Source organism: Cucurbita pepo, chromosome 9 (assembly GCF_057944985.1).
Source record: "Cucurbita pepo subsp. pepo isolate OVF chromosome 9, ASM5794498v1, whole genome shotgun sequence".
Lineage (NCBI taxonomy): Eukaryota > Viridiplantae > Streptophyta > Magnoliopsida > Cucurbitales > Cucurbitaceae > Cucurbita > Cucurbita pepo.
The window spans coordinates 11505254-11531498 of NC_141806.1; the positions used below are offsets into that span (position 1 = coordinate 11505254).

The window sequence follows — 26245 nt, forward strand, 5'->3', positions numbered from 1 at the left end:
TATACCCTAAACCCTAAACCCTAATATTACTTATACCCTAAATCCTAAATCCTAAACCCTAATATTACTTATACCCTAAACCCTAAACCCTAATATTACTTGTACCCTAAACCCTAATATTACTGGTACCCTAAATCCTAAATCCTAAACCCTAAACCCTAATATTACTTATACCATAAATCCTAAATCCTAAACCCTAATATTACTTATTGTGGGGAGAAAAAAAAAATTCCTTGTGTCGTTCCCTACAATATTGACATCTCCACTATAGGGTGTCCATGGAGCGGGATAGAGACAGAGAATAGTTTCGGTGTTTTGTCTCTATTTTAATCCCAATCCTCAAAAAAAAAAAATTCTTAATTTTTATGGGAATCGTGACGAAATTCCTTATGAAAAAGTTACAAGGATCAAGTTCCTCCCGATCATTTTCGTACTAAACAAGGATTCTCTCCTCTCTTCAATCTCTCTTAAAGGTAATTTGGTAACATAGAGGGGTAAACAGCAGCATATAATGGCTAGAACATTTACTGGATCAAAATTGAGCTATTGCGCCCGGGGTACGATGAACTTTTATGATTGAAAATAATCCTTAATGACTTACATATTAAGGGTGCATGTCCAATAAAGCTTTACTAATGACTTACAAATTAAGGGTGCATGTCCGATAAAGCTTTACTACAACAACTATCAATGTTATACATGCATAATCATCCTATTTAACATGATAAGACAAAGCAATGTGTCTGTTGCAACTTCAACTAGTAGATATACTAATAAAAGAATTTCACACCTCAATATTTTATCGATTAGTATCTATAATGTACTCATGCTCGTGCCTTCTAGAAGTGAGTAAACAATTGACATGACAATGAAAAGGTCTAATAGATATGCAAACAAAATGACTTCGAATAACATAAACATAACGGATCTTGGATGATGCATTAAAAAGTTTGTAACATCTCTACGTTATCAAATATCGACTTTTTTATGAGATTCCTCCCTTCAAATGAAAGTTCTTTTACAAATTTGTAAAATAATGTAGGAAATTTATAAGTTTACGTCACAAGAATTCACCTAAAAAGCAAGGTATAAAATGAAAAGAGGAAGAAAAAAAATGAGATGAAGCTTAAATACTCCAAACTTTGCAGTGATCAGAGGAAGAAACTACAAGCAATCACTGATCAGAGATTGCAGTGACATCTCCTTCTGAGCCTCTCCGCTTCTTCTTCCCCTCTCCGTGCCTTGATCGTCGAGGTGCCTCGTCCTCACTTTCGCTCTCTTCGTTCCTAATGGCGGTTCCCATACCATATTGCTCATCAGGATAAGCTTTTGATCCTTGTTTATATTGCATTTCGTCGTCGTGTCCGCTACCCGGTATCTCCTGGCCTCTGTTTTGGTCTGAACCTGCAATATATCTATCATTCCTATCACTACCTGGTCCCCTTTGATCCCTCTTCATAGCTCGGTTCATGTTCTGAGATGAAGGTACTGCAGGAGGTGGATACAATGGAGGTCCTACAGGCCGACCAGCTCGAGCTGGGTTAGTACCAGTAACCCCCATCCCACCCATAAAGGGACCACGTCCTTGACCCATCATCATCCCAAACCCACCAGGAGGAAACATGGCGCCAGGTTGAGAAGGTCGTCCACGAAACATCATAGCAGATTGGGGGTTCATAAACTCACCGGAAAATCTAGCACCGTACGGATTGAAACCACGAGGAGCCATACCGAAAATGTCAGGCATGGGAAACCCATCAGGTGTAACAGGTCCATATGACATCCCATCTGGACCCATCATCCCAGGTGGAAAACCTTGCACTCCATGGAAAGGCCTCGCACCACGCCCCATCGGCATGTGTGGAGGCCACATCATTCCCCGGCCCCTTCCTCTGCCCTGAGCTGGTGGACCAACGGACTGGCCAAAGCTCTCCTCCTCCTCCTCTTCGCTTTCTTCTTCTTCCTCTTCTTCGTTATCCTCAAACGGGACGATATCTGGATTCTCATTTCTGATATCGGGATTAACTCCCTTTGCTTTCTCCTCTTCACGTTTTGATTCCGCTGCTATCGAGACAGCCTGATCATAAAAATAAGAAAAACACACTTACGAAATTCTCTAAAGCTATCCCAAACAATTACACAATAATAAATCCTGAAACTGCCATAATCCACTCCCTCAAACTTCATTATGAACATATTTCAAAGTTTTCAGATTCTTCGTTCAAAATGAACAAAGCAAGCATACCATGAGGTCACCATCGGGCTCAAGATAAAGCAAAGATGCCAGCTGCTCACCAATAGAAGGTTCTAGCTCTTGGCAATCTCTACTAATCTACAAAAAGAAGAATGATGGCTCAATTAGTATCTAATGCTTCCACTGATTGCAGAACAGGATATGGAGGAAAAGGTTAACTTTTTCAACAATCATCCTCTATGGACATGTGGATGGTTGACGGAAGCAAACCAAGACAATGAGCAGTTTAAAGCAAAATGAGCATCAATTGAACGGATTAAACGATAATCGGGATGGCTTTGAACTCCTTCAAAGTTGAAGCAAAGTGAAGCCATCAAAGCAAAATCCCATCTGATACACAACCAGCATCATCATCAATGTTTCAGAAAATCATCTTGTTTCATCTCAATCTAACTACTATCAGATGATTTCCTTGATCACCTTTTTAAAGTTTTTCATTACAGCCTTTTTGTTGTTTTTTTTTTCTTCAAGGAAACAGAAACCATTCATTGATATGATGAAATGAAACACACATGAAGTTCGTATTAGTTGAAAATCAGTCAAGCAAGCAATTTGAATAGGTACCGAAACATTCTTCACGGACTAGCGAGGGTAGATGAACTGTAGTTACAAAAGGGAGGGGACAATTTTCTTCAAGTAATAGCTAAAACACATGAAAATAATTTACATTGTGACGCTTATCTGTGAAGATGCAAGCCTTTTTGTTGCGTTTTGGAAAGGGGAAATCTTCTGGAATACCTTTGACTAAATATTTTCCATTTCCATTTATTAACTCGTGAGAGTACATAGGATCAAAGTAATTTTTCTACAAGCTTAGTTATGCCCAGTTATAAATTTCATTCTATCTCACCATGGATTCCTATTTTTCATTTGCAATATATAGCATATGTTTGTTTTCTATTTTTTACATCATGGATCTAACTTTAGTATGCAGACTCCCACCCAACCTGAACAAGCAAGAAACATATTGCAATGAGAGTAGGGATGGCATCAAGATAAACTAGGGTGAGCAGTTCTTATTTACAGCTCCATAGGGAATTTTTAATCTGTCCCCACTCTATTTATTAGTCTACAATGTTCATTTTTTAAAAATATTATTAATAAAATGATAAGGCTGACTATTCAGGAAACAACTTGGAGCACTACCACCCATAAACTCTTGAAATGTACTTGCCCTAGCTTTGAAGGGACTAGCAGACAAACTTAGTGTTAGATCCCATATTGGTTGAGGAGGAGAACGAAACATTCTTTATGAAGGTGTGGAAACCTCTCCCTAACAGACGCGTTTTAAAAACCTTGAGGGGAAACCTGAAAGGAAAAACCCAAAGAGGACAATATCTGCTAGCGGTGGACTTAGACTGTTATAATTAATATCAGAGTCAGACATCGGCCGATGTGCTAGCAAGGAGGCTAGGCCCCGGAGGGGGGTGACCTGGGAGGTCCCACATCGATTGGAGAAGAGAATGAGTGTCAACGATGACGCTGAGCCCCGAAGGGAGATGAATTGTTAGACCCCACATCGATTGGGGAGGAGAACGAAACATTCTTTGTAAGGGTGTGGAAACCTCTCCCTAACAGACGCGTTTTAAAAATCTTGAGGGGAAGCCAAAAAGGAAAGCCCGAAGAGGACAATATCTACTAGCGGTAGGCTTGGGTTGTTACAAATGGTATCAGAGCCAGACACTGGTCGATGTGCTAGTGAGGAGGCTAGGCTCCGGAGGGGGATGGATTCGGAGGTCCCACATCGATTGGAGAAGAGAATGAGTGCTAGCGACGACGCTGGGCCTCGAAGGGAGATAGATTGTTAGATCCCACATCGGTTGGGGAGGAGAACGAAACATTCTTTATAAGGGTGTGGAAACCTCTCCCTAGCAAACACGTTTTAAAAACCTTAAGGGAAAGTCCGAAAGGGAAAGCCCAAAGAGGACAATATCTGCTAGCGGTGAGCTTGGGCTATAAAGAACTTTCATCAATACCAAAGAGGAGTTGAGGTAATGTTCTCGAGAGGGCTTTGCAGTAATAAACCTGAAGTATGTTGAAGACCAAGGCCTTAAGAAGTTTCTTCTCGGTAGTGCTACTGATACCAAGGAAGACTGACCATGAAAATAAATTATAGCTTACGTAGGTTTTTAAATTTACACGAAGCCTGACTCCACACAATTTCAATGGTTAAAGAGAATCTCCTTTACATAATCTCTTATCCTTTCCATTTGAAAAGGAAAACGAAAGCCATCCAAAATTAACATAATAAGCTCTTTCCATTCTTCCAATTCATCATAATTAAGCTTTTCTCAAATTCAAACATTCAACTACTTGAAAAGTCATTCGAGCATTGTGCAAGAAAGGGAGATATGAGAGTCAGTTATTCAAATGTTACCCCAAAATCTGGAATTCAATATCTCAGCTTAGAAATGTGGCCTCTGTTCTGCATCCTAGATGGATAAGTATACATGTTCAAGACTCCACTAGAAGTCTTTCATGCTTTTGTTAGATCTAAACCTTTTTTTAAGTCTACCATGTTTGGGCCAACATTTTAATTGCAGTCAAGGAAATAATGGTGGTTATCTTAGCATGAAAATGAAGCCTGCATTACTTGCAATGGTTCTGATAGTCAAATGTTAGTTTATTGCTATTATATGAAAACCTACTGTGTTTTTCTCGAATTATAGATAAAAAAAACTCATGCTCTTACAACATAGAGTAAAGTTGATTGGGATTTTCCATCCCTCATGAACGTATCGATAATGTTAGCACTTTCTGCAAGATGATTCCCGGTAGACAAGTATATCTATCTATCTATCTGTCTGTTTATATATATAAATATATATATCACGCAGTCCACATGGGGCAAAGTGTAATTTCTAGTAACTTCCATGAAACTAATTCTACGAAAAGCTCCCATATACCCCACAAAAGAAGAAGCATAAATTTTCATTCACAAGCTTGCAGGTTCTTATGTATGTTTTCAGACAACTTGACTTCAACAAAACCAGCTATATGTCTCATCACCAGATAGAGCAAAACGAGACAATAATCATACAAATAAAATATAAAAGAAGCTGGAAATAGTTTCAAGAGTTCACAACACATAAAAGGAGAAGTGTGATATAAATAGAAATCTTTCTTCATCAAGCTTGAGATACAATACCTTTACTGGTAAGTTTTCATTATATGGATTTCTCAAATGACGAGTTTTCTGGAAGGATAGTTCACATAACTGCAAGTAACAAAGTCAAATTATTTATTGCATCATACAGGATTCAAATTGACAGCAACGAAATCAATCTTAGCAACATTAATTAGCTTGAACTTTGAGCTTTATCAAGGATCTGTCAAATTCAGCTAGCTTCCAGATATCACAGAAAATGCATATTATAATTTTTCATCAACTTTCATCTTAAAAAACAGAAAAATCTCAATGAAACTGTGGAAAAAAATGGTAGAAAATAACAACAATAACATGAGTGGCATGAAGTTCGATGCACTCAAACCCATGAGAGGCATCGATTTTGTTTCCATTCGATGTACCTCTAAGGTTTTAGGGTTTAGATGGAGAAATTGATCAAGTTTTTTTCCTCTTTCAGTCTTTCGATGCATACAATTGAACCTTTCAACTTTAATGAGGGAGAGAGAGAGAGAGACAGAGAGAGCACAAGCATCAGCAGTAATGTAACTTAATAAAATGCAACAGCATGGAAAGATCCGCTGTGATAAATTTCTGCATAAAACTATGAAAAGATCTAAGAAATAAAATATAAACCTTCAGCCATTTGAGTGAAAAGTTTTGCCCATAATGCGCAGTTCCATGTGCATACTTCCAATTGCCACCACTGACAGATCCACCAATCCTAGTCATCATCTTTGCACAACCCTAATCAGCCAATACTAAATCAGTATGATTATCTCAAACAAACATACGTCCGTCATCAACGGCGAAGTAACATCATACACAAATATAATAGTGCAAGATTGACACCTGAAAATGCCGAGTCCGATTGACTGAGAAAATCAAAATAACATTATCAGCAGAATCAAAAGCTTCATTAAGTTTAGCTTCATTGCTTCTTTGAGTTGCCCATACCCCTTGTTGTACAGATAATTCCAAATTCTCACGGTTGCAACTTTTAACAATAAAGTACCTAATCTTTCAAAAATAAATTAGGACATAAAGAGTATTTATAAGGTTCATGTAAAAGTAAGCTTTTTATCTTTTCTTTTTTGCAAAATTATATGAAAATGGGTAGCTGAATGTCTTTATCAGAAGATGAATGGAGAAAGTTACAGAACCAAAAAGGGGTACCCCTTGCTGATTGTGTTTTACCGAAAAAAAGTCCACTTGGCATCACTCACAAAGGTAGTATAACTAAAGAAGCTCGACAGACTACAACAATTTCAAGTATTCGGAGCAAACTAAATCGATAAAAGTCCACAAGAAGTGTCAGAAAATAGATTCAATCAGATTCTAATATAACAGAGTATGAGCTATGAGCCAACAGATTCTAGCCAATCAGTTATGGAATCATCAACGTGCGGGAAAAAAAATATTCTCTTGACTATTGGTAATTGACATGAGATACTAATTCAAATGGAACATGAGAGTATGATAATGAAGCTTCAGCATAGAATTTAATAGCTTGATACAGAATATGTAAAATAACTAATACCCTACGATGTTGATTCATGTCTTTCTAGGAGCAATTTTTCTCAAAATCTACAAAGGTACCGAGTTGAAATCTCAATCTAACTAAAGATTCTTGTGGTCGAAGGACTACAAATTGATATGAAGAAAAACATTGCTAACTACTCGGGATTAACGTAACTGTTCAACAGCACAAATATGATAAAATACTGAAAGTTAAATAACATATCTCTGCAACAATGATTCCATATGATACGAAAAAAAAACTAGGTTTTGAAGTAAAAAGACTTCAGGTCTCCTTAGACACACCTAGATATTCCGGGAGGCAAAGACGTTGAATTTCTGTTTAATTGATTGACCTGACCATTAGAAGCAGTTTGTATTGGAGCCTGGCTGGTTTGTTGTGCAGACTGTTGGGCTTGCTGTTGTTGAACATTAGCAGATTCTGCTACAGAAGGTTTTCCTATCACTCCTTGAGTAACGGTGGCTGGACCCGGAGGAAACTGAGATTTTTCGTTCTGTTGAGATAAGCCAACTCCACGTTGCGAAAAGAATTTGTTCGAGGTGCCATAATTGTATGGACCCAAATGCTGAATTTTCTGAAGGATTTCTTCCACCGGAGGTGGAGGTCCCGGCAACTTAGCATGCCTATACCGACAATCAGGACCATTTGGACAGAAACCAAACTTGTACCTGCAGTTACAGTGTTTAGACATCAGGTGTTTAACATCCATTGTTGTTCAAAGAACAAAAATAGGTCCAAAAAGATGAACTGCAGAAATCATCTTACAAATCCGTGCAAATGCAACAATCTAAGTCAAACCAGGGAATCATTTTGTAAAAATTTGAATGAGGACTCCATATGATCTATCACCATGAATGTATCTCATTGTTTTCTCTTTGCAATTCAGTACTCTTTTGTAAACCCCTAATGGGAGAAATTAGATTAGATTCTGTTCGTGAATTCTCATATAATCAAGAAACTGAAAATCCACTCTGCAATCTATGAACTGCACATTCAACAACTAGGGGTAAAGAAAAATGGCATAACAGATGAGAGCAGACATGATCGCCTTCCATAAAAACAAGCGTATAACGAAATTAAACAACAAAAAAGTATAAATCAAACGAACAGCCAAGAAACAATAGACTAAAACTCAATTCCGAATTCCAAAACTTACATATTACACTCCTTGATATCTTCGTTGGTATGTTTATACACGCAATCCTGTTCACGGCACTCGCCATAGAGACGGAAGAATCGGCAAATGGGCATCCGAGATTTATCATACTGGTGAAGGAAGCCACAAGCGTCGCCCTTCATACACAGGCTGCGGAGCCAATGCCGACAAACCGTCTGCCGGAAGCTCCTCCGGCTGCCAACGTTGCCAGTTGCGGCGCCAGAAGCGTCAGCTGTAACAGGAGGACCACCGGCACCGGCGCCAGAGTTGGAGACGGCGGAGGCGGCAGGAGGAGCAGAAGAGTCAGAGTGGATGAGGGGCAAGGAGGCGGCGGCGGGGTTGGTGGGACCGGCATCAAGACCGCCCTCGAAATCGAAGCTGAGACCACCCTCCGAATCCTCCATTAGGAAAGGTAAAGCGTTACTGAGTTAGGGTTGTGCAGCAGATCATAGCTCAAAACAAGAAGCAGAAGAGCAATGAAGGGAGTTGCAGAAATGGGTTTTGCATCAGAGAGTGAAGAAGAAATTCGCCGTCGGATTTTCTGACCATATGAGGTGGGCTTTCAAACTGACACTGCTTTTGAACTTGTTCATCATCAAAATTAAATTCATCAATTTTTGAGTTTTTTTAAGATCAATTTCAGAGGTCCTCTGGTGATGTTAAACGCGAGTCTCTACTAAAAAAAATATATATATATATACACCTATATAGTATTCATTTCCGGTCCATATTTGCTTTTTTTATTAAAGACAAATATATGTCATTTTATTGTTCCTTTCATAGTATGTGTAATTTAGGTGCGGGGTTTCAACAAATATTCTCATAGTATTAGAGCTAGGTTACAAATATGTGCACACGAGCCAAAGCTAACCTTTTGTTCTTTGGGTTCTCATCCTATGATCACACGAGACAAAGTTGATATATTCAAGACTCGTCATCCCGTAAATCTTGGTATTTTTGGCTCAGCTGGACTGCTCTTCTTGCATCTATTGAGTCAAAAGGATTCAAATCTACGGCTAAGAATTCTGCTTGATTGAGATTTATGTCCTAAAGTGTTGTAATTGATTATTTAATTAATAATTTGATTATTTTAATTGTCATGTAACGTTATCTAGTGTATACAAAATTCGATTATATTGGTGTAATCGTAAACAATATATGATTGATATATAAGAGTATCGTATTTAAGTAATAACCTAAGAAGTCCATAGTACATGGATAAAGTTAGGTGTCTGATTATGGTAACGCCTCACTTTGTAATTGTTACAAATGACATGATTCAAATAGTTCGTGTAGAGACATGTGAGTAGAGGTATCCTATATAATAAGTTTGTATAAGATTATACAATGAGTTTAGAGAGGGAAGTGGAAGATCCTCATAGACTATATCGGTTGTTATCGGCCTAGGAGGTTACCTTTGTCATTACTAGATGTCGTGGAGGTTTATTATGTTTTAGGGGCGTCTAGGCGGTTTAACTCTCATTTCTCGTTTTAGGAGGTTCGGGGTTAGCTCTTCGAGCTAAACAAATCTCTAGATGTACATGGGTCTAAGCCTTTGATCGTTCATATTCTTGAGGTGCAAGGTTTACTGAAAACGTACTGACTTGGGTCAACTTAGAAACCATACTAGCTGTAGCATCATAACCTTAACTGAGTTCTCGCATGCATGCATGCGTTGCTAGCTGTAGCGCCCTAACCTTAGTCATATCCGAGAAATGAAGGGATCTATTGGATTCTTAAGGTGGCTATGTGGCTTAACATAGACTTCTGACTCTAGGCTACTAATAACTCTCGAAAAGTAGAGTTATACCCAGCCTTTTTCTAGTTAATTTTGCACTCATGCTCTCTCCATTTATTCTAATTAGAAAACATTTATGTTGAACCCCCCCGATGTTTTAGCAAATCTGGAAACAACCCTTCTAGCAATGACATGTCTATATAAATTGTGAATCAATTTGGAAAGCAAATTTTTTGGGAATAACTTAAAAATTATAATTCAAATCAGCACGCTACGTGGGTCATTGACTAAACGATTAGACCTTGGAATCGAATCGAATCAGAAGTTTGAAAATACAATAAAAAAACCTTGGAATCGAACCGAATCAGAAGTTTGAAAAATGCAGTAGTGGTGGTTAATCCAGAGAGAATCACTGCAAATGTTATCCATTTAGCAGATGATATAAAAAGAGCAATCAAAGCATTTGCATACCGAGTTGTGGAAGAGGTAAATTCGGGCATTATTAAACCCGAAATGCAAGCAACTACTTTTGAGCTAAAACCCGTGATGTTTCAAATCTTGCAAATCATTAGATAATTTAATGGACTCAATCCCCACCTACATCTATGGAGTTAGTGACTCAATCCAATTCACTGGAGTGGATAGAGCATGATTAGATTGAACTTATTCCCTTACTTTATGAGGGACGGTGCTAAATCATGGTTGAATACTTTAGCATCAGGAGCAATTGATTCATGGAATAGTCTAGCAAAGAAATTTTTAATCAAGTATTTCCTAACCACTGGAAATGTAAAGTTCAAAAATGAAATTTTTTATTTTCAACAAGTTTGAAAATAAAACACTAAGTGAAGCTCGGGAGAGATTCAAGGAGATGCTTAGAAAGTGTTCGCATCATGGACTACCCCATTGTATCCAAATCGAGATTTTCTATAATGGACTAAATATTGCTACTAAAAAAATGGTAGATGCTTCCGCCAATAGAGCTATTTCGTCAAAGACGTACAATGAAACTTATGAGATCTTAGAAAGATTAACATTTACCAATTATCAATGGGCTGATGTGAGAAGCAATCTAGGATAGAAGACCCGAGGAGTACTTGAGGTTGATGCTTTGATCTCTAACAAACGCTCAATTAGTTTTGGTGACTAATATTCTACGAACTTCAGCGTTGGGATAAAGCTCAATGACTAAAGCACCAGTCCAAACTACAATTAGTTTTGGTGCTATAATTTTACATGTACATATACTCTGTTTGCACGAATGGTACAATAACAAACATAAGATGTCAAATCTGAGCGGATACGAAATTCTTCTTCTCCTCCATTCACAAACTACTATTAACTTCTCCTACAATAGTCTTGGACTCCATTACCGAGTCATAAGAAGCATGTAATCCAATCAAGATATAGTAAACCAACAGAATCCCCGTCCATATTCCAAACCTTTCAAATGAAGCTTTGTCGATCGACCCAAGAAGGAAAAGATTGATGGCGATCGATAGTGAAGGCAGCCATGGGACGAGCGGCACGCCCCACACGTGAGTCTTTTTGGCCTGCGGGACGCCGAGCCATAGGGCCAGAGTTGAGAGAAACCATATGGAATTGGACACTACCAAGCCGATCCAGCCGCGCTCGAGCCCCAGTATATGGCAGTTGCTATTGAAGATCCCAGGATTAGAACCAGGCAGATTATGAGCTTGTTTCGATTGGATGGTGTTGTTTCACCGCTGACATAGTAGCGTCGGACGATCAGGCCGACGGCTACCAACATGAAGATGAAGAGGGTGGAGATAGAGAGGAGGTTTGAGAGGATTCCCAAGCTTGTAAAGAAGGCGATTATTGCTGTTGCAGCGAGCATTGTGGCTGTTGCATTCACTGGAGTGCCAGTCCTTTCATGCACTTTGGCGAACCATGGTGAGATCATGTGGGTTCTGGCAATGTGCGTAAGATAACGAGTCTGTCCAATAGCACTAACCAACAACACTGTGGTCATGCCTTTAATAGCACCAGCAGCAACAATGTACTTAGCCCAACCCCATCCAACAGCCTCAAAAGCCATTGAAAACAGCGCGTCCTCATCAATTTGTTGGTACCGCTGCATCAAGCACAACGTAACCGCAAGAATGCAAAAGGCTAAAGGGTGATCACCATGGACCCAACAAGACCAATAGGTATATCTTTAGCAGGGTTCTTAGTTTCCTCAGCCATTGTCGAAACGGCGTCGAATCCAACGTATGCAAAGAACAAAACGGCCGAGGCTACGAAGATGCCACCAGGGCCATAGGGGGCGAAGGGAGTGAAGTTTTTCGGGTTGGCCTTGGTGAGGCTGGCAATGACAATGAAGAGGATGATGGCAACGTGGAAAATGGAAGCAATGTAGTTGAAACGGGAGGAGCCTTTGGTGCTGGCTACAGCCAAGGTACAAATGACGATGATCACAACGATGGCAATGGGGTCGAGCTGGTTGTAGTCGTTGGGGGAAAGACGAGACGTGGATGCGAAAATCGTTTGGATGGTGATTGCACAAAGTGGCAAAGTATGAAGTCCATGAACGGGCCACAGCAGCGCCGCCAATTACATATTCGAGGAGGATGTTGCCCGCCGCGATGAATGCCACGAAGTCTCCTAGTTCTACCCTTAGGTAGGCGAATGATCCACCTGAACAAATAATTACAATTGACTCGTATAGTTAGTAAATTAGAAAAAACCAAAAGAGAATCTAGAATAATTTTAAATTTGAATTATCGTACCAGTATAAGAAATAGATAGACGGTCTCCCATTATATATTAAATTCAAAAAATAAAAAGTTTATGAATATCTAAGATTTATTTTTATTTTTATTTTTATTTTTATTTAAGGGACGGAGAAAAGAATTAGTAAACATTGATTAATTAATTTAAAAGAATAAATAATTAATAGAAAATTAATATATCATATGGAAAATTCAATAATAAATGTATAAAATTTTAAAACAGAAACCAAATAAAAAATAAAACTAATCGAACATATGAAACTATGGAGGAGATGAGATTTGGATAAAGGCACGTACCCGCTGCTGGGATCTCGACAGCAAACTCAGTGTAACAGAAGACGGAAAGCATGGCAGAGACACTAGAGACGACATAAGACAAGACCACAGCTGGGCCGACATGTTTCTTAGTCTCGAGACCAGTGAGGACGAATATTCCAGCGCCGATGACGGCGCCAATACCGAACCACATAAGGTCCCACCACGTGAGGCTCTTCTTCATCTCGTGTTGGCTCCGAGCCTTCATCTCGACGAGTTCGATGTGCTCCCCAGACCTGGACGTGAGCCGATCCAAGAATCGGGCTGGTGTCGCCTTCAGCGCTTTAGTGTAATTTCCCCAACTCTTAAACGACTCCTCTGGCAGAAAATCTTCCTTTGGACAACTACAAGATCTTCTTCTGATCCCTTCTCCACCACAGGCGTCATCGTTCGATGGACCCATTCTGATTCTACACTGAAACAGTCAACTAAAAAATGAAATGTTCAAAATTGAGTTCGGACTCTTATCATGTGCTTGATTTCAAAGAAAATGAATTAACCTATAATAAATAACTCTGTTAAGTTTAAATCTCATTTCGTTTATGTGACTTAGGTTTGAAAAACGATCAAAATTATGAACAAACCTAATCGAAATGAAGAGAATAGATCTGGAGATTCATTCACACTTGTACTGAATCAAAATGAGCAAAACTACAGAAATCGAAGTGAAACTCAAACTTAATCGAAATGAAATTTAAACCTGTAAATGACACAGAAGAACAAAATAACACAAAATTATGAATCAGTTCCTCGCCCACAAAAACCAAAGAAACTATGTTAACGGGAGACATAGAAACTCTTCAAATTCTGTTATGTGAAAAAACCACGATTGCCATTTCACAGAACTCCACATTTTCAAGCATGAAACAAGAACAACTACAAATGTAACTTCACAGATTTAGAGAGAGTGAGAGAGAGACGGAAACTGAACGGAGGTGACGAGAGGCGATTGAACCCTGTTGATGGAAGAATGGAAGGAAAAGAGAGTACTGAAAACAAGGCGAGAGAATAAGAAAGGAAAAATGGGTTTATAAAGGAAGCAGAGACGACCGATGACAACCGGTAGACACAGTGGTTTCACGGTGGTTTCAGACACGATGGTTTTGAACTCGATGGTTTTGAACTCGTTTTGCTAAAGCTGAAACTTAAAACTATTCTCCTAAAACTAGATTTAGTTAAATGAAATAGATTTGAGTATTTTGTTAACTTTAAAAAAAATATATTTTTAATCAAAGTACAATTATATATACAAATATTTATTTTAACTTTATAATTATTTTTCTCTAACAACTAGTTAAAATATATATTTTTTTTTTAATATTTGAAAGGTAATTCTTCAAAAATATATATTGAAAATGAGTCTAAATCTAAATTAATATTTAAAACCATATAAATAGATATTACCCAACCAAGCCAACCAAAAAAATTATGATTGGGTTGAGTGTTCATTATTTAATAATAGTTGAACAAATCTTAAGTGTAGACCGACAAACTTCGATGTAATACTAAGAATGGATTGGATAGCTGAAAATCATGCTCGTATAGATTGTCATAAAAAGAAGGTAATATTCTCACGGTTGTTCGGACCCAATTTTAAGTTTAAGGGTACATGCACTAGGACTACCTCGAAGGAAGTCTCGATGATGTAAGCCAGGAGATTAGTTCAACAAGAAGGTTGGGCTATATTAGCACGTGTCATAGACGTAAGAGGAAAGGAGAAGACCTTAGACATGGTAGTAAATGAATTTTCAGATGTCTTTTCGGAAGACCTACCAGGAATACCCCCTCGTGCCAGGAACTTGGCCTATTTCCAAAGCTCCCTACTGCATGGCGTCGGTAGAGTTGAAAGAACTCAATGTGCAATTACAAGATCTACTAGACAAAGGCTTCATCTGTCCTAGCGTACTCCTTGGGGTGTGCCGGTATTATTTGTGAGGATGAAAGATGGATTGATGCATCTGTGCATTGATTACATAGAACTGAATAAGAGGATGATGAAGAATAAGTACCCACTCCCTCGTATTGAAGATCTGTTTGACCAACTCAAGGAAGCAACCGTATTTTCCAAGATAGACCTTCGGTTAGCATACCATCAAATTAAGATTAAAGAAGGGGATGTACCGAAGACAACATTCAGGACAAGGTAAGATCACTACGAGTTTATAGTGATGTCGTTTGGCCTCACCGACGCCCTAGCTATGTTCATATTGTTAATGAACCGAGTGTTCAAGGAGTGTCTAGGCACATTTGTTATCGCGTTCATAGACGACATCCTAATATATTCGAAAATGGACCAAGAGCACCAAGTGCACCTCCGAAAGGTATTAACCACCTTGATAGAAAATTAGTTGTACGTCAAGTTCTCCAAATGCAAATGTTGGCTACAACAAGTCTCGTTCTTGGGGCATTTGGTGTCAAAGGATGAAATCTTAGTAGACCCTACCAAGATTGAAGCGGTTACTAAGTGGGAACATCCAACTACGGTTTCAGAGCTACGGAGTTTTCAAGGGTTGGGGTACTACCAAATATTTTTGCAAGACTTCACTAGAATAACCTCCCCACTTACACCGTTAACAAGGAAGGGTGTACCATTTATATGGAATGATGCGTGTGAAGCAAGTGTTCAGAAGGGTATATGATTTATAGTGATGCTTCCAAGAATGGACTAGGATGAGTGTTGTTGCAACACAGTAAGATTGTTGCATATGTGTCCCGTCAGTTAAAGGAATATGAGAAGAACAATTACACACATGATTTAGAGTTGGTGGCAGTAGTGTTCACATTAAAAATTTGGCGACACCACCTGTATGGAAAGAATACTCAAATCTTTACCGACTACAAGAGTTTGATGTATTTCTTCACCCAGAAAAAGTTGAACACGAGGCATCAATATGTGTGTCATGTGCATCGGGATACTTTCTAGTTATATTATGTTAGTTCGCCATGATATCATGTTGGTCTTTCATTTGGTGTGGCGTCCGACGACGTATAACGCGTTAAGCCTGACCATACCAGGCCTAAGGGGTACGTATACAAGCCCACCTAGTGAGTCCATGTGCGCGTACGTGGGTCTCGTGTGTGGGAAAGTACTACACATCCAACCTTACTCGGAATTGGAAAAAGTCCAAGGACATGTGATAGTTTTAAGATAGGATCCAATCATGTTATGTGTGTGATTACATTGTTAACCTCAATGGTGGGGTGACTTACTAAGTAAATCATAAAATACTCAAGTCACGTGCTACTCTTATATTTTTTTAGGTAAAGGTAAAACTCTCATGCACGGATGATGGTGATCGTTGGAAAGACCATGTAACTTCGAATAGGGCATGATAGAGACGCATTCAATTTCAATAAGTGTTTTTAATGCAATTATTTTATATTTAAAACTATATTCTGTTTAATTTCTTGTTTTAAATTGAATACGTACGTATATGGCTTTATTTTAAAAGTATTTATTATGTACTTTCGCATACGTGATTAAAACATGCATGGGTGACATCACTAATTAGGTTAAGAAAATTAGGGGCGTTGCATAGGACAACGGTAACGACCCTTAATTTCTTTTTACTCAGAGTCGCTACTAACGTCTCATGCTCAACTAATATGCTATAGTTTTTTCATGAGCTATCTATAATTTTTACAAGTACAATAAAATGCATACAAACAAACCACCGTCCTTGCTAACACAATAACAAACATAAACAATAAGTCCCCTGATGAAAGCACTAAGCCAATCATTATAAATTCAAACAACATGAGATCCATTTCTCAAAGTTGAGCTTCTTCTTCTCCGTTCACACACTGCTGTTAACTTCTCCTGCTACCATCTTGGACTCCATGACCGAATCATAAGAAGCATGTAATCCAATCAAGAAATAGTAAACCAACAGAATCCCAGTCCAGATTCCAAACCTTTCAAATGAAGCTTTGTCGATCGACCCAAGAAGGAAAAGGTTGATGGCGATTGACAATGAAGGCACCCACGGGACGAGCGGCACACCCCACACACGAGGCTTTTTGGCTTGTGGGACGCCGAGCCATAGGGCTAGAGTTGAGAGAAACCATATGGAATTAGACACTACCAAGCCGATCCAGCCGTTGCTCGAGCCCCAGTATACGGCGGTTGCTATTGAAGATCCCAGGATTAGAACCAGGCAGATTATGAGCTTGTTTCGGTCGGATGGTGTTGTTTCACCACTGACATAGTAGCGTCGGACGATTAGGCCGAGGGCTACCAACATGAAGATGAAGAGGGTGGAGATAGAAAGGAGGTTTGAGAGGATTCCCAAACTTGTAAAGAAGGCAATTATTGCTGTTGCAGCGAGCATTGTGGCTGTTGCATTCACTGGAGTGCCAGTCCTTTCATGCACTTTGGCGAACCATGGTGAGATCATGTGGGATCTGGCAATGTGCGTGAGATAGCGAGCCTGTCCAACAGCACTAACCAACAACACTGTGGTCATGCCTTTAATAGCACCAGCAGCGACAATGTACTTAGCCCAACCCCATCCAACAGCCTCAAAAGCCACTGAAAATGGCGCATCCTCATCAATTTGTTGGTACGGTTGCATCAAGCACAACGTAACTGCAAGAATGCAATAGGCTAAAGTGGTGATCACCATAGACCCAACAAGACCAATAGGTATATCTTTAGCAGGGTTCTTAGTTTCCTCAGCCATTGTCGAAACGGCATCGAAACCAACATATGCAAAGAACAAAACGGCCGAGGCTACAAAGATGCCACGAGGGCCATAGGGGGCAAAGGGAGTGAAGTTTTTCGGGTTGGCCTTGGTTAGGCCAGCAATGACAATGAAGAGAATGATGGCAACGTGGAAAATGGAAGCAATGTAGTTGAAGCGAGAGGAGCCTTTGGTGCTGGCTATGGCTAAAGTGCAAATGACGATGATCACGACAATGGCAATGGGGTCGAGCTGGTTGTAGTCGTCAGGGAAAGACGAGACATGGATGCGAAAATCGTTCGGATGATGATTGCACAAAGTGGCAAAGTATGATGTCCATGAACGGGCCACAGCAGCGCCGCCAATTACATATTCAAGGAGGATGTTCCCCGCCGCGATGAATGCCACGAAGTCTCCTAGTTCTACCCTTAGGTAGGCAAATGATCCACCTGAACAAATAATTACAATTGGTTGACGTTTATAATAAAAAAATTCAATATAATATCACTCTCATTATTTCGACCAAAAAAAAACAAGACCCACCTCATTAAATGAAAAAAATAATAATAACACAAGGGCACATGGGACTTTTAATTTTCAGAAAAATATAATAAATTTTTTTGAAGATTTAATGATATTTTAAAAATAAATTCGAAAGTCAAAGGTTATTTATTTATTTATTAATTTAGTCTTATTCTTCTTATCATCATTGTTATTTTAAATTGTAGGAAAATATGAACAAGATCCGAAAAAGTTGACTTAGAAACTAAGTTCGGTCAAAGAAACATGATAAAAGGGTAATTACGAGTCAACGACTCGACAAGTGGCCAGAAATATCTTCTTTTCCAACAATAAAATAAATAACAATAAAGACGAAAATAAATATTACTTATTATTTAATTGAATTATTTTTCATTCTTAAAATAATAATAATCAAATTATTAATATTAATAATCAGCCAAAAATATTTAAATAATCATTTAAATAATAATAAAATTATCATTTAGATTTCTAAATTTTAAATTTTAAATTTTCAAAATGATATATATATATATATATATATATATATATATATATATATATATATATATATATATTTTACTCTATGTTATCAAAGTTTTACATTTAGAATTTTTTTAATTAATTTTAATAATGATGAGGAATTAGTAAAATTTGATTAATTAATTTAAAAGAATAAAATAATTAACAGAAAATTAATGAAAATTCAAGATTAAATGTATAAAATTTTAAAAAGAAATTAATCTAAAAAATCAATAATAAAATATATAATTATTTTGAAAGGTTGAGTGAATAAAATTTAAACTAAAAAAATTCAAGAATAAAAATTAAAAAAAATTAAAAATATAGGAAAATAAAAATTAAAGTAAAATTTTAATTTAAGTTTATATAATAAAAATTTTAAAAATGGACGGAAAAAGAAGGCTATCGTAAAATAGAAAAAGTCAGACGATTACTTAAAACGGTAATTTTTTCCATAAATAAAATTAAATGAAATTGACGTTAATATGAAATTATGGAGGAGATTAGATTTGGAAAAAGACACCTACCGGCTGCCGGAATCTCGACGGCGAACTCAGTGTAACAGAAGACGGAAAGCATGGCGGAGACACCGGAGACGACATAAGACAAGACGACGGCTGGACCAGCGTGTTTCTTAGTCTCAAGACCGGTGAGGACGAATATTCCGGCGCCGATGACAGCGCCGATACCGAACCACATAAGGTCCCACCACGTGAGGCTCTTCTTCATCTCGTGCTGGCTCCGAGCCTTCATCTCAACGAGCTCGATGTGATCCCCGGACCTGGCCGTGAGCCGATCCAAGAGCCGGGCCGGCGTCGCCTTCAACGCTTTAGCATAATTTCCCCAACTCTTGAACGACTCCTCTGGTAGAAAATCTTGCTTCGAACAACCACAGGATCTTTTTCGGACCCCTTCTCCACTACGGGCGTCATTGTTCGGTTGACCCATTTTGATTTCACAGAGAGAAAGAGAGAGTACTTAAGACAAGATGGGAGAATAAGAAAGGAAAACGAGGTTTATAAAGGAAGTAGAGACGACCCGTGACAGCTAGTAGACATTGTGGTTTTAGAGTCTGGAATATGAAACGAAACTGATATGTGGAGGTTAGTTGGGTGGTCACATTCATGGAATCAAGCTGTGGTTTCTAAATTTAGTCAATCTCATTAAGGAACAATGGGCTAAGATTTAGGTTTTAACCCCAACGGTTAAAAGGGCATAAACGACAAGTCGGAACTCCAAATCACCTTCCCCTTTGAAATCGTTTTGCAGATTTAATGTCGTTCAATTAGAATCCTAATTCTATTCGAATTAAAGCTGAAATTTAACGAATTTTCACCATAAAACTATATTTATTTAGACCTTTTTTTACTAATGACTCTTTAAAATAATTTTTAACTATTTAAAAGATAATTTTAAAAAAATATATGAGTCGTACATCTAAATTAGATATTTAAAAATATATAAATAGTTTTATTAAAAATCAAAATTTGAATAAATTATCAAACCAAGCCATAAATGATTGGGTCAGATGAGGTTCATTAATTAACGGTTGAGATATAATATTTGAAGAATATATTATTTATGGAATATATCTTAGATATTATATATTAATATTCTTTCTTTTATGATTTGATTTATAGTATATTTTATTTTATTCTCAATATTTAATTAGTTTATATTTTCCGGTATTAGTGATTAGTTTATATCATATTTAAAGCTTATGAATATAAATGAGAACACCTTTCGATTCTAATTCTATTTCTCATTCTTTAACATTTAATAAGAGTTGGATTGAAAATCATAGAACGAGAATAATTGAGTTAGTCTAAAAATATTTTAATCTGACCCACTCAACTCACAAACACTTCTCCACGTCATCGAAAAGTTTGGTCTTGTGATTTTGAGAAAAATTAAAATTTAGTTCATATAATTTAAATATTAAAATTTAGTCCATATTTTGGGGCGTTTTAGTTCGAGTGAGTATAAACATGATTTTGGTGAACAATCATACACCCCGTATTGATACGACAAGAATAGTAAAGACCTAACTATTTATGAGAGTAAGTAGAAGGGATTTGGAACATGGATACGACCATAGACAACACATCTTGTATAAGCATGACTGAGACATCCAGCACAAAACCACAGACAACACACCTTGGACAAGCATGACCATGATATCCTCCCCCCTCCTCCCCTCAATTAGTGACGTCCCTGTCAACCGACTCTTCAAAAACTTAGTAGTGTAGGATGAGGTTGGCTCCAGGTCTCTCGACGCGCTTCCAGCTGATCTTTGCCTTGAGGAGTCTCTCCTAATCTGTCAGGAACGGTTAAAAACCACTTCTTGGTTTGTTGATTTTTTGTGTCTTCTCTATCAGAATCTCCTTCTTTCTTTGCGATGTAACCCTTCAAGTTACTAATGTGGACAACATGGCTAGTCTACCTTCATGGGAGCAATTGGATATGATGCATTCTCGATCCTTTGAATGACTTTGGCTAGTCAATAGTGCTTTTGTACCGGTCGTTGGTTCTTGTTATCTTGAAATCAGAGTTGATCTAAACTCAACTTTATTAGAACTGTTTCTCCATTTAGGAATTGTCGTGGCCAAAGCTTTCGACCGACCCTTCTCTTCATCTATCTGGATGCTATTCCCCCTCCAGCGGAGGTATTGGATTAAAGTCTCTTCAGAAGTCATTTAAATGTCTATAGATCTCAGCTAGCTCAGGCTTAGCCATATGACACGCATCTGGGGCAGACAATCTCGCCCCAACATAAAATCAATCTTGTGATTTTATCTGCCCAGGTAAAGATAAATACTTTGTCTGACTTTCTGATCTTGCATCGTGATGTTTCTATTGCGACTGTGAGGTTGTTGAAGTTAGCTCACTCGATCTTCTCTCTTCAACTACGACAACGTCAACAAGCGCGGATGACAATGTCGCCATGAAGGTCATGGAACCGGAGTTAGGGTAGTAGCATTTACGCGTGTTTAGTTAGGGTAGTAGAAAAATAGGGTCATTACAAAATAGATGTATACCATGCTAGCCTCCAAACACGACAACTTTTGAATAGATCCTTCTCAAGAATACTACAAACCGTTCAACTAAAAGAGCATTAAAAAAATAAATGACACACAATTGGTTGTAATCTTTTTCACGTTAGCTAGTCGAGTTATTTGAGTAAGTTAAATATGACCGAACAAAATTCGTGACGTACAGCTTATGAGTTGAAAGTCGATATTCGATTTACGTCAACAAAAAAAAAAAAAAAAACATAAAATAAAACGAAATACACAAAGCTTTATGACGTGTGAAAATGAGAAGTTGTAAAGAATGGAAAGATGCTATATGACAAGCTTTGAGACATGATAAGACATGAGATATGAAACACGACAAGAGGATACATATGACAAAGTATGTTTGAAAGTTTGACCAACAAGCATTTATGACGTGCACACTTTGACTTTGACTTTCAAATGGGATATATGGAAACTTGAGTTGGAATTCGGTGTACTGTCTTTGTTAAGGTAAAATGAATGATGGGAGGTGGTTAGAACCCCGTAATTGATAGGAGATATTGTCCACTTTGAGCATAAACTCTTGTCTGAGTAACTTTTGACTCCACTTTCGAAGCTCACAATTTCTTTGTTCGACATTTGAGGATTCTACCGATATGGCTAAATTAAGAGCATGACTCTGATACCATATTAGTAATCACGTACCTCCAAAAATGATATGATATTGTCCACTTTGAGCATAAGCTCTCATGGCTACGCTTTGTACTTTTCCAAAAGGTCTCGTAACAATGGATATATATTCCTTATTCCCTAAATTAGCCCGGACTCCCACCCAACAACATACACTTAGGAGAGAGAAAATGTACGTATGAATATTGGCCAGAAGTTTTTCAAGTATGTACGTTAGAGAATACAGACAGACTACATTTTCAAATCTATATATATATAACTATCTATCATATAACTATATATATAATAGTTTTTATAGTAGTTGTTTACGGTAATAACCATTTACTTTATATGTCATTTACCGTATATAGTTTTAACGGTTGAATAAACAACAGACTCCATGACCTAACATAGTTTTAGTTCGTTTCTATAGAGATAAACTCAAAACTTGATACTGTATAAAAACAAACTAGGTCTCACAAACTACAAAACTAAGTTCGATTAACTCTAATATAAAAGTGAGATTCTTTAGTTTACTAAGTCAACAGCTGCTCCATTGCATCATACTTTAGTGTTTTGAAGCTAGTCAGATAATCCATATTTTGACGGCTCTAGCTTGACGTCTTGGTTGATCTAGTTGGAGTTTGATGTTTTCAGATAATTTCCTACAATTTTCTAACTCTCCGAGAGTCATTTCTGACTCTTTTGGAGGTGTTCGACACAAAGTCAATGTCAAAGTCAAAGCCATCTATTTTGATCTTAAACAAAAACAAAGACTTGAAATTTGCATACAACTTAGTTTCTCTTTATCCACAAACCAACCACATATATATATATATATATATATATATATATATATATATATAAAAGAATTATTCTTTCTAGCGTGTGGGTTTGTATTTTATATAAAAATATTTTTAAATTTTTTAAAATTTTAGTAATATCTTTAAATATTAAAAAATTAAAAATTTAAAAAAATATACTGCTCTCAAAATATTCATTAATATTCTTAAAATTTTTAAAAGAAATTTTTTTAAAAGAAATTAAAAATAATTTTATTCTAGGACTGAAAAAACCATTATTACTAATGAGAACTTTAAAAATAATTAAAAATTTTAAGAATAGTTCATGAATATTTTTTTAACGTAACATTAAAAATAAAAGTATTTTTAGAATTAAAAAAAAAAATTTAAGATATATTTGAACTTTAAAATATATTAAAGAGTATTTTTGGTACATTTTTTTCCAAGTTAAAGATATTTTTGAAATAATATACAAAATTAAGTATTTTTCTTTAAAAAAAATTTAAAATTTAAAATTTTTTAAAACTTTTTTTTTTTAACAAGTTTTAGATTTTTTTTTTAATTTTTTTTTTTTTTTATATTAACTTAGCCTCTGAAAAAATAATAAAATATTATGTACAGAAATAATAAGAATTTGATTTAAACTAAACTAAAAATAATAAATAAATAATCATGATAACCACAAATTTCAAAATTTTCAAATAAAAAAAAAAAAAACAAAACAAGAAATAGAATGATTTCAAATCGTATTTTTTACGTCAAAAAATTTAATTTCATTTATAGTTAAATTACTTATTAATCTTTATCCTATTTTAATTTTTTTATTAATAAATCAAAACAAAATACTCATATTAGTAATTTTTATTAATAATTTTTCCACTAAACATAAAATTTTAAATACCTAATTTCAAATACTTCTTATTTTAATTATTTTAATAGAGATAAATAATTTGAAATAATTTCTCAAACTCTCTTGCGTGGCAAATTTGTAACATTTAATCTACAAATAAACCCTTTAAAATTATCTTAATAAATTAAATATGTTTTAACATAATTTTATTTCCAAAATATTTATGACGTAAAAAACAAAAAAGGAAAACTATTTTTTTAGAAGGTTCACAAATAAGGTTCGATAAAATTAATGAAGACAGGTAATATTCACATTAATAGAAAATTGCTGTAATAATATACTTTCCTTTTTTTTATTTTTTTTAATGATAAAAACAGCTAAGAATAATAATTATATTTAAATAGAAAATAAGGAACAGCTCATTGATGGCTTAGTTTGAAAAACAATGATTAATTTTAAATTGGTTAGAATTTGTAACTATTTAGATTTTTGCAAACGTAAGGTCGCTCCTGTATTATTATGAGATATACTCTTTTGTGCGAAAATAATCGTTTAAAACATTATTGTAAAACATTGTCATGAACTTACGTGTTTTATAAAAGGTTTTTAAGGCAAAACAACGGATAAAATAAAACATAAATACCCTATATTTACACGTAGTCAACAAAATTAAATACATCTACCTATGCATGTGTCATGGTTTTCGAAGTCATGATGTCGCCGTTAGTCGTGCAGGGGAACCTTGCCTTTACCTGTAAAAGATAAAAGTAGCACGTGACTTGAGTGTTTTAAGAAATATTCAGTAACTGATCTACTATTGAGGTTAGATGCAAGCACATACAATGATGAATGGAACCTATAATTGAAATTTGTATTCTCATAGGTGACTATCCTAAGCGGGTCATTGGATGTGATTTACTATTCTACACATGGCACGTTTATGCGAGTATGGACCTACCAGTCGGTTCGCACACCTCCTTGACCTTTTTTCTGGTCGGGCTAGCATTCTCTAGTGCTTTTGTCGGACACTCGGTTGGAATAGTGACCGTCGTAATATTATGAAACATAATAATCATTTTCCTTCTCATAATATATACGTTCTTACACATCGTAAATGAGGAATAAGCATGAAACATACAATAATGCATGAGGTCCCAACCTCATTTATCAAACCATGTAAAAACAACCCTCACATTTTCCTTCCTATCATGTCATTTTTATAGCATAACCTTTAAAACATATATCGGAGTTATATACAGTATCGAAACATAATGTCGCATTCATGTCATATTCTGTACATAACATGCCCTCCAACATACCATATCATACCATGCACATATCATATTATTAATCGTATCACAATATGCATCATATCGTCAAACATATCATATCATACACATGTCATATCATAACATTTATCGTATCATAGTCATATCATATCACAAACACATTGTTTCATAAACATTTTACGTACATCAAACATATGACACGTACAATCCACGGTCACGTGTCATCATACAAGACACGAACTTCTAACCATGTCGATAGTAAGACACTTATCTGATTAGGTTAAGTTGTTGTCACTAATTTATCCTTAATCAAAATTTGATTTTGTCTTTTGAAATTCAAATCAACCTATGTGAGAGGACATCAGTTTCGCTTTCGCTTTAATTTACAACGGTCTATGTGCTAGACTTAATGTGAACATTGCAATCATTCTCTCAACTTTTTTTTTTTTTTTTTTTTTTTAAACTGTCCGATCCTAAAATAATTTTAAACTATAATCTAAATAATTGCAACAAAATTACAATTAAAAAAAATGGGATAACAAACTATGAAGGCACAACATAGTGCAGGTAGATGGAAACTTTTTTTTTTTTAATTGATTAATTAATTAACTAATTTTGTTTTATTTATCATTTTATTATTATTATTATTTATTTTTAAAGGTTTTAGTTCAAGCAAAAATCACAAAATTCATTAACTTAAACAAAAATAGAGCTTTATTTAGGATTTAGTTCGGTAATCCTAAACCCTAAATCTTAAACCCTAAACCCTAAATCTTAAACCCTAAACCCTAATTTTAAAAAACTAGAAACTAAAGCAACTACATAAGCAGAAGACTGAGTTGTGCACCATGACCCGAACATTCGCCACACCTTAAATCACTATTTTCAAAATAAATTTGAAAAGATAGAATAAATGAACTAAAACATAAAACATGGGTTATTAACAAATGTACACAAGAATTATCCAAATCTGCTCTCATTGAAGCCTAAATGGTATGAGATAGAAGAGGAAAC

The 26245-nt window shown here is 36.2% G+C and overlaps 2 protein-coding genes, 1 non-coding gene and 1 pseudogene across 3 annotated transcripts; all 4 read right to left on the minus strand.

The window, feature by feature from the left end:
- Positions 1 to 966: 966 nt before the first annotated feature.
- On the minus strand, positions 967 to 8724 carry LOC111801957 (30-kDa cleavage and polyadenylation specificity factor 30). The gene is made up of 7 exons (XM_023686208.2): positions 8075 to 8724; positions 7203 to 7586; positions 6231 to 6393; positions 6015 to 6125; positions 5403 to 5471; positions 2246 to 2332; positions 967 to 2077 (listed from the first exon to the last, which is right to left on the minus strand). Exons 1-7 carry the CDS (start codon positions 8476 to 8478, stop codon positions 1175 to 1177), a joined length of 2121 nt encoding a protein of 706 aa, XP_023541976.2. The 5' UTR covers positions 8479 to 8724; the 3' UTR covers positions 967 to 1174.
- Positions 8725 to 10604: 1880 nt separating this feature from the next.
- LOC147791315 (small nucleolar RNA R71) lies at positions 10605 to 10712 on the minus strand. The gene has a single exon (XR_015422551.1). It is a non-coding gene; the product is annotated as a small nucleolar RNA R71 (small nucleolar RNA).
- Positions 10713 to 11137: 425 nt separating this feature from the next.
- Positions 11138 to 13283, minus strand: LOC147791316 (cationic amino acid transporter 1-like; annotated as a pseudogene).
- Positions 13284 to 16477: 3194 nt separating this feature from the next.
- Positions 16478 to 19657, minus strand: LOC111801485 (cationic amino acid transporter 1). Its single transcript, XM_023685496.2, has 2 exons — positions 19131 to 19657; positions 16478 to 18011 (listed from the first exon to the last, which is right to left on the minus strand). Exons 1-2 carry the CDS (start codon positions 19549 to 19551, stop codon positions 16678 to 16680), a joined length of 1755 nt encoding a protein of 584 aa, XP_023541264.2. The 5' UTR covers positions 19552 to 19657; the 3' UTR covers positions 16478 to 16677.
- Positions 19658 to 26245: the final 6588 nt, after the last annotated feature.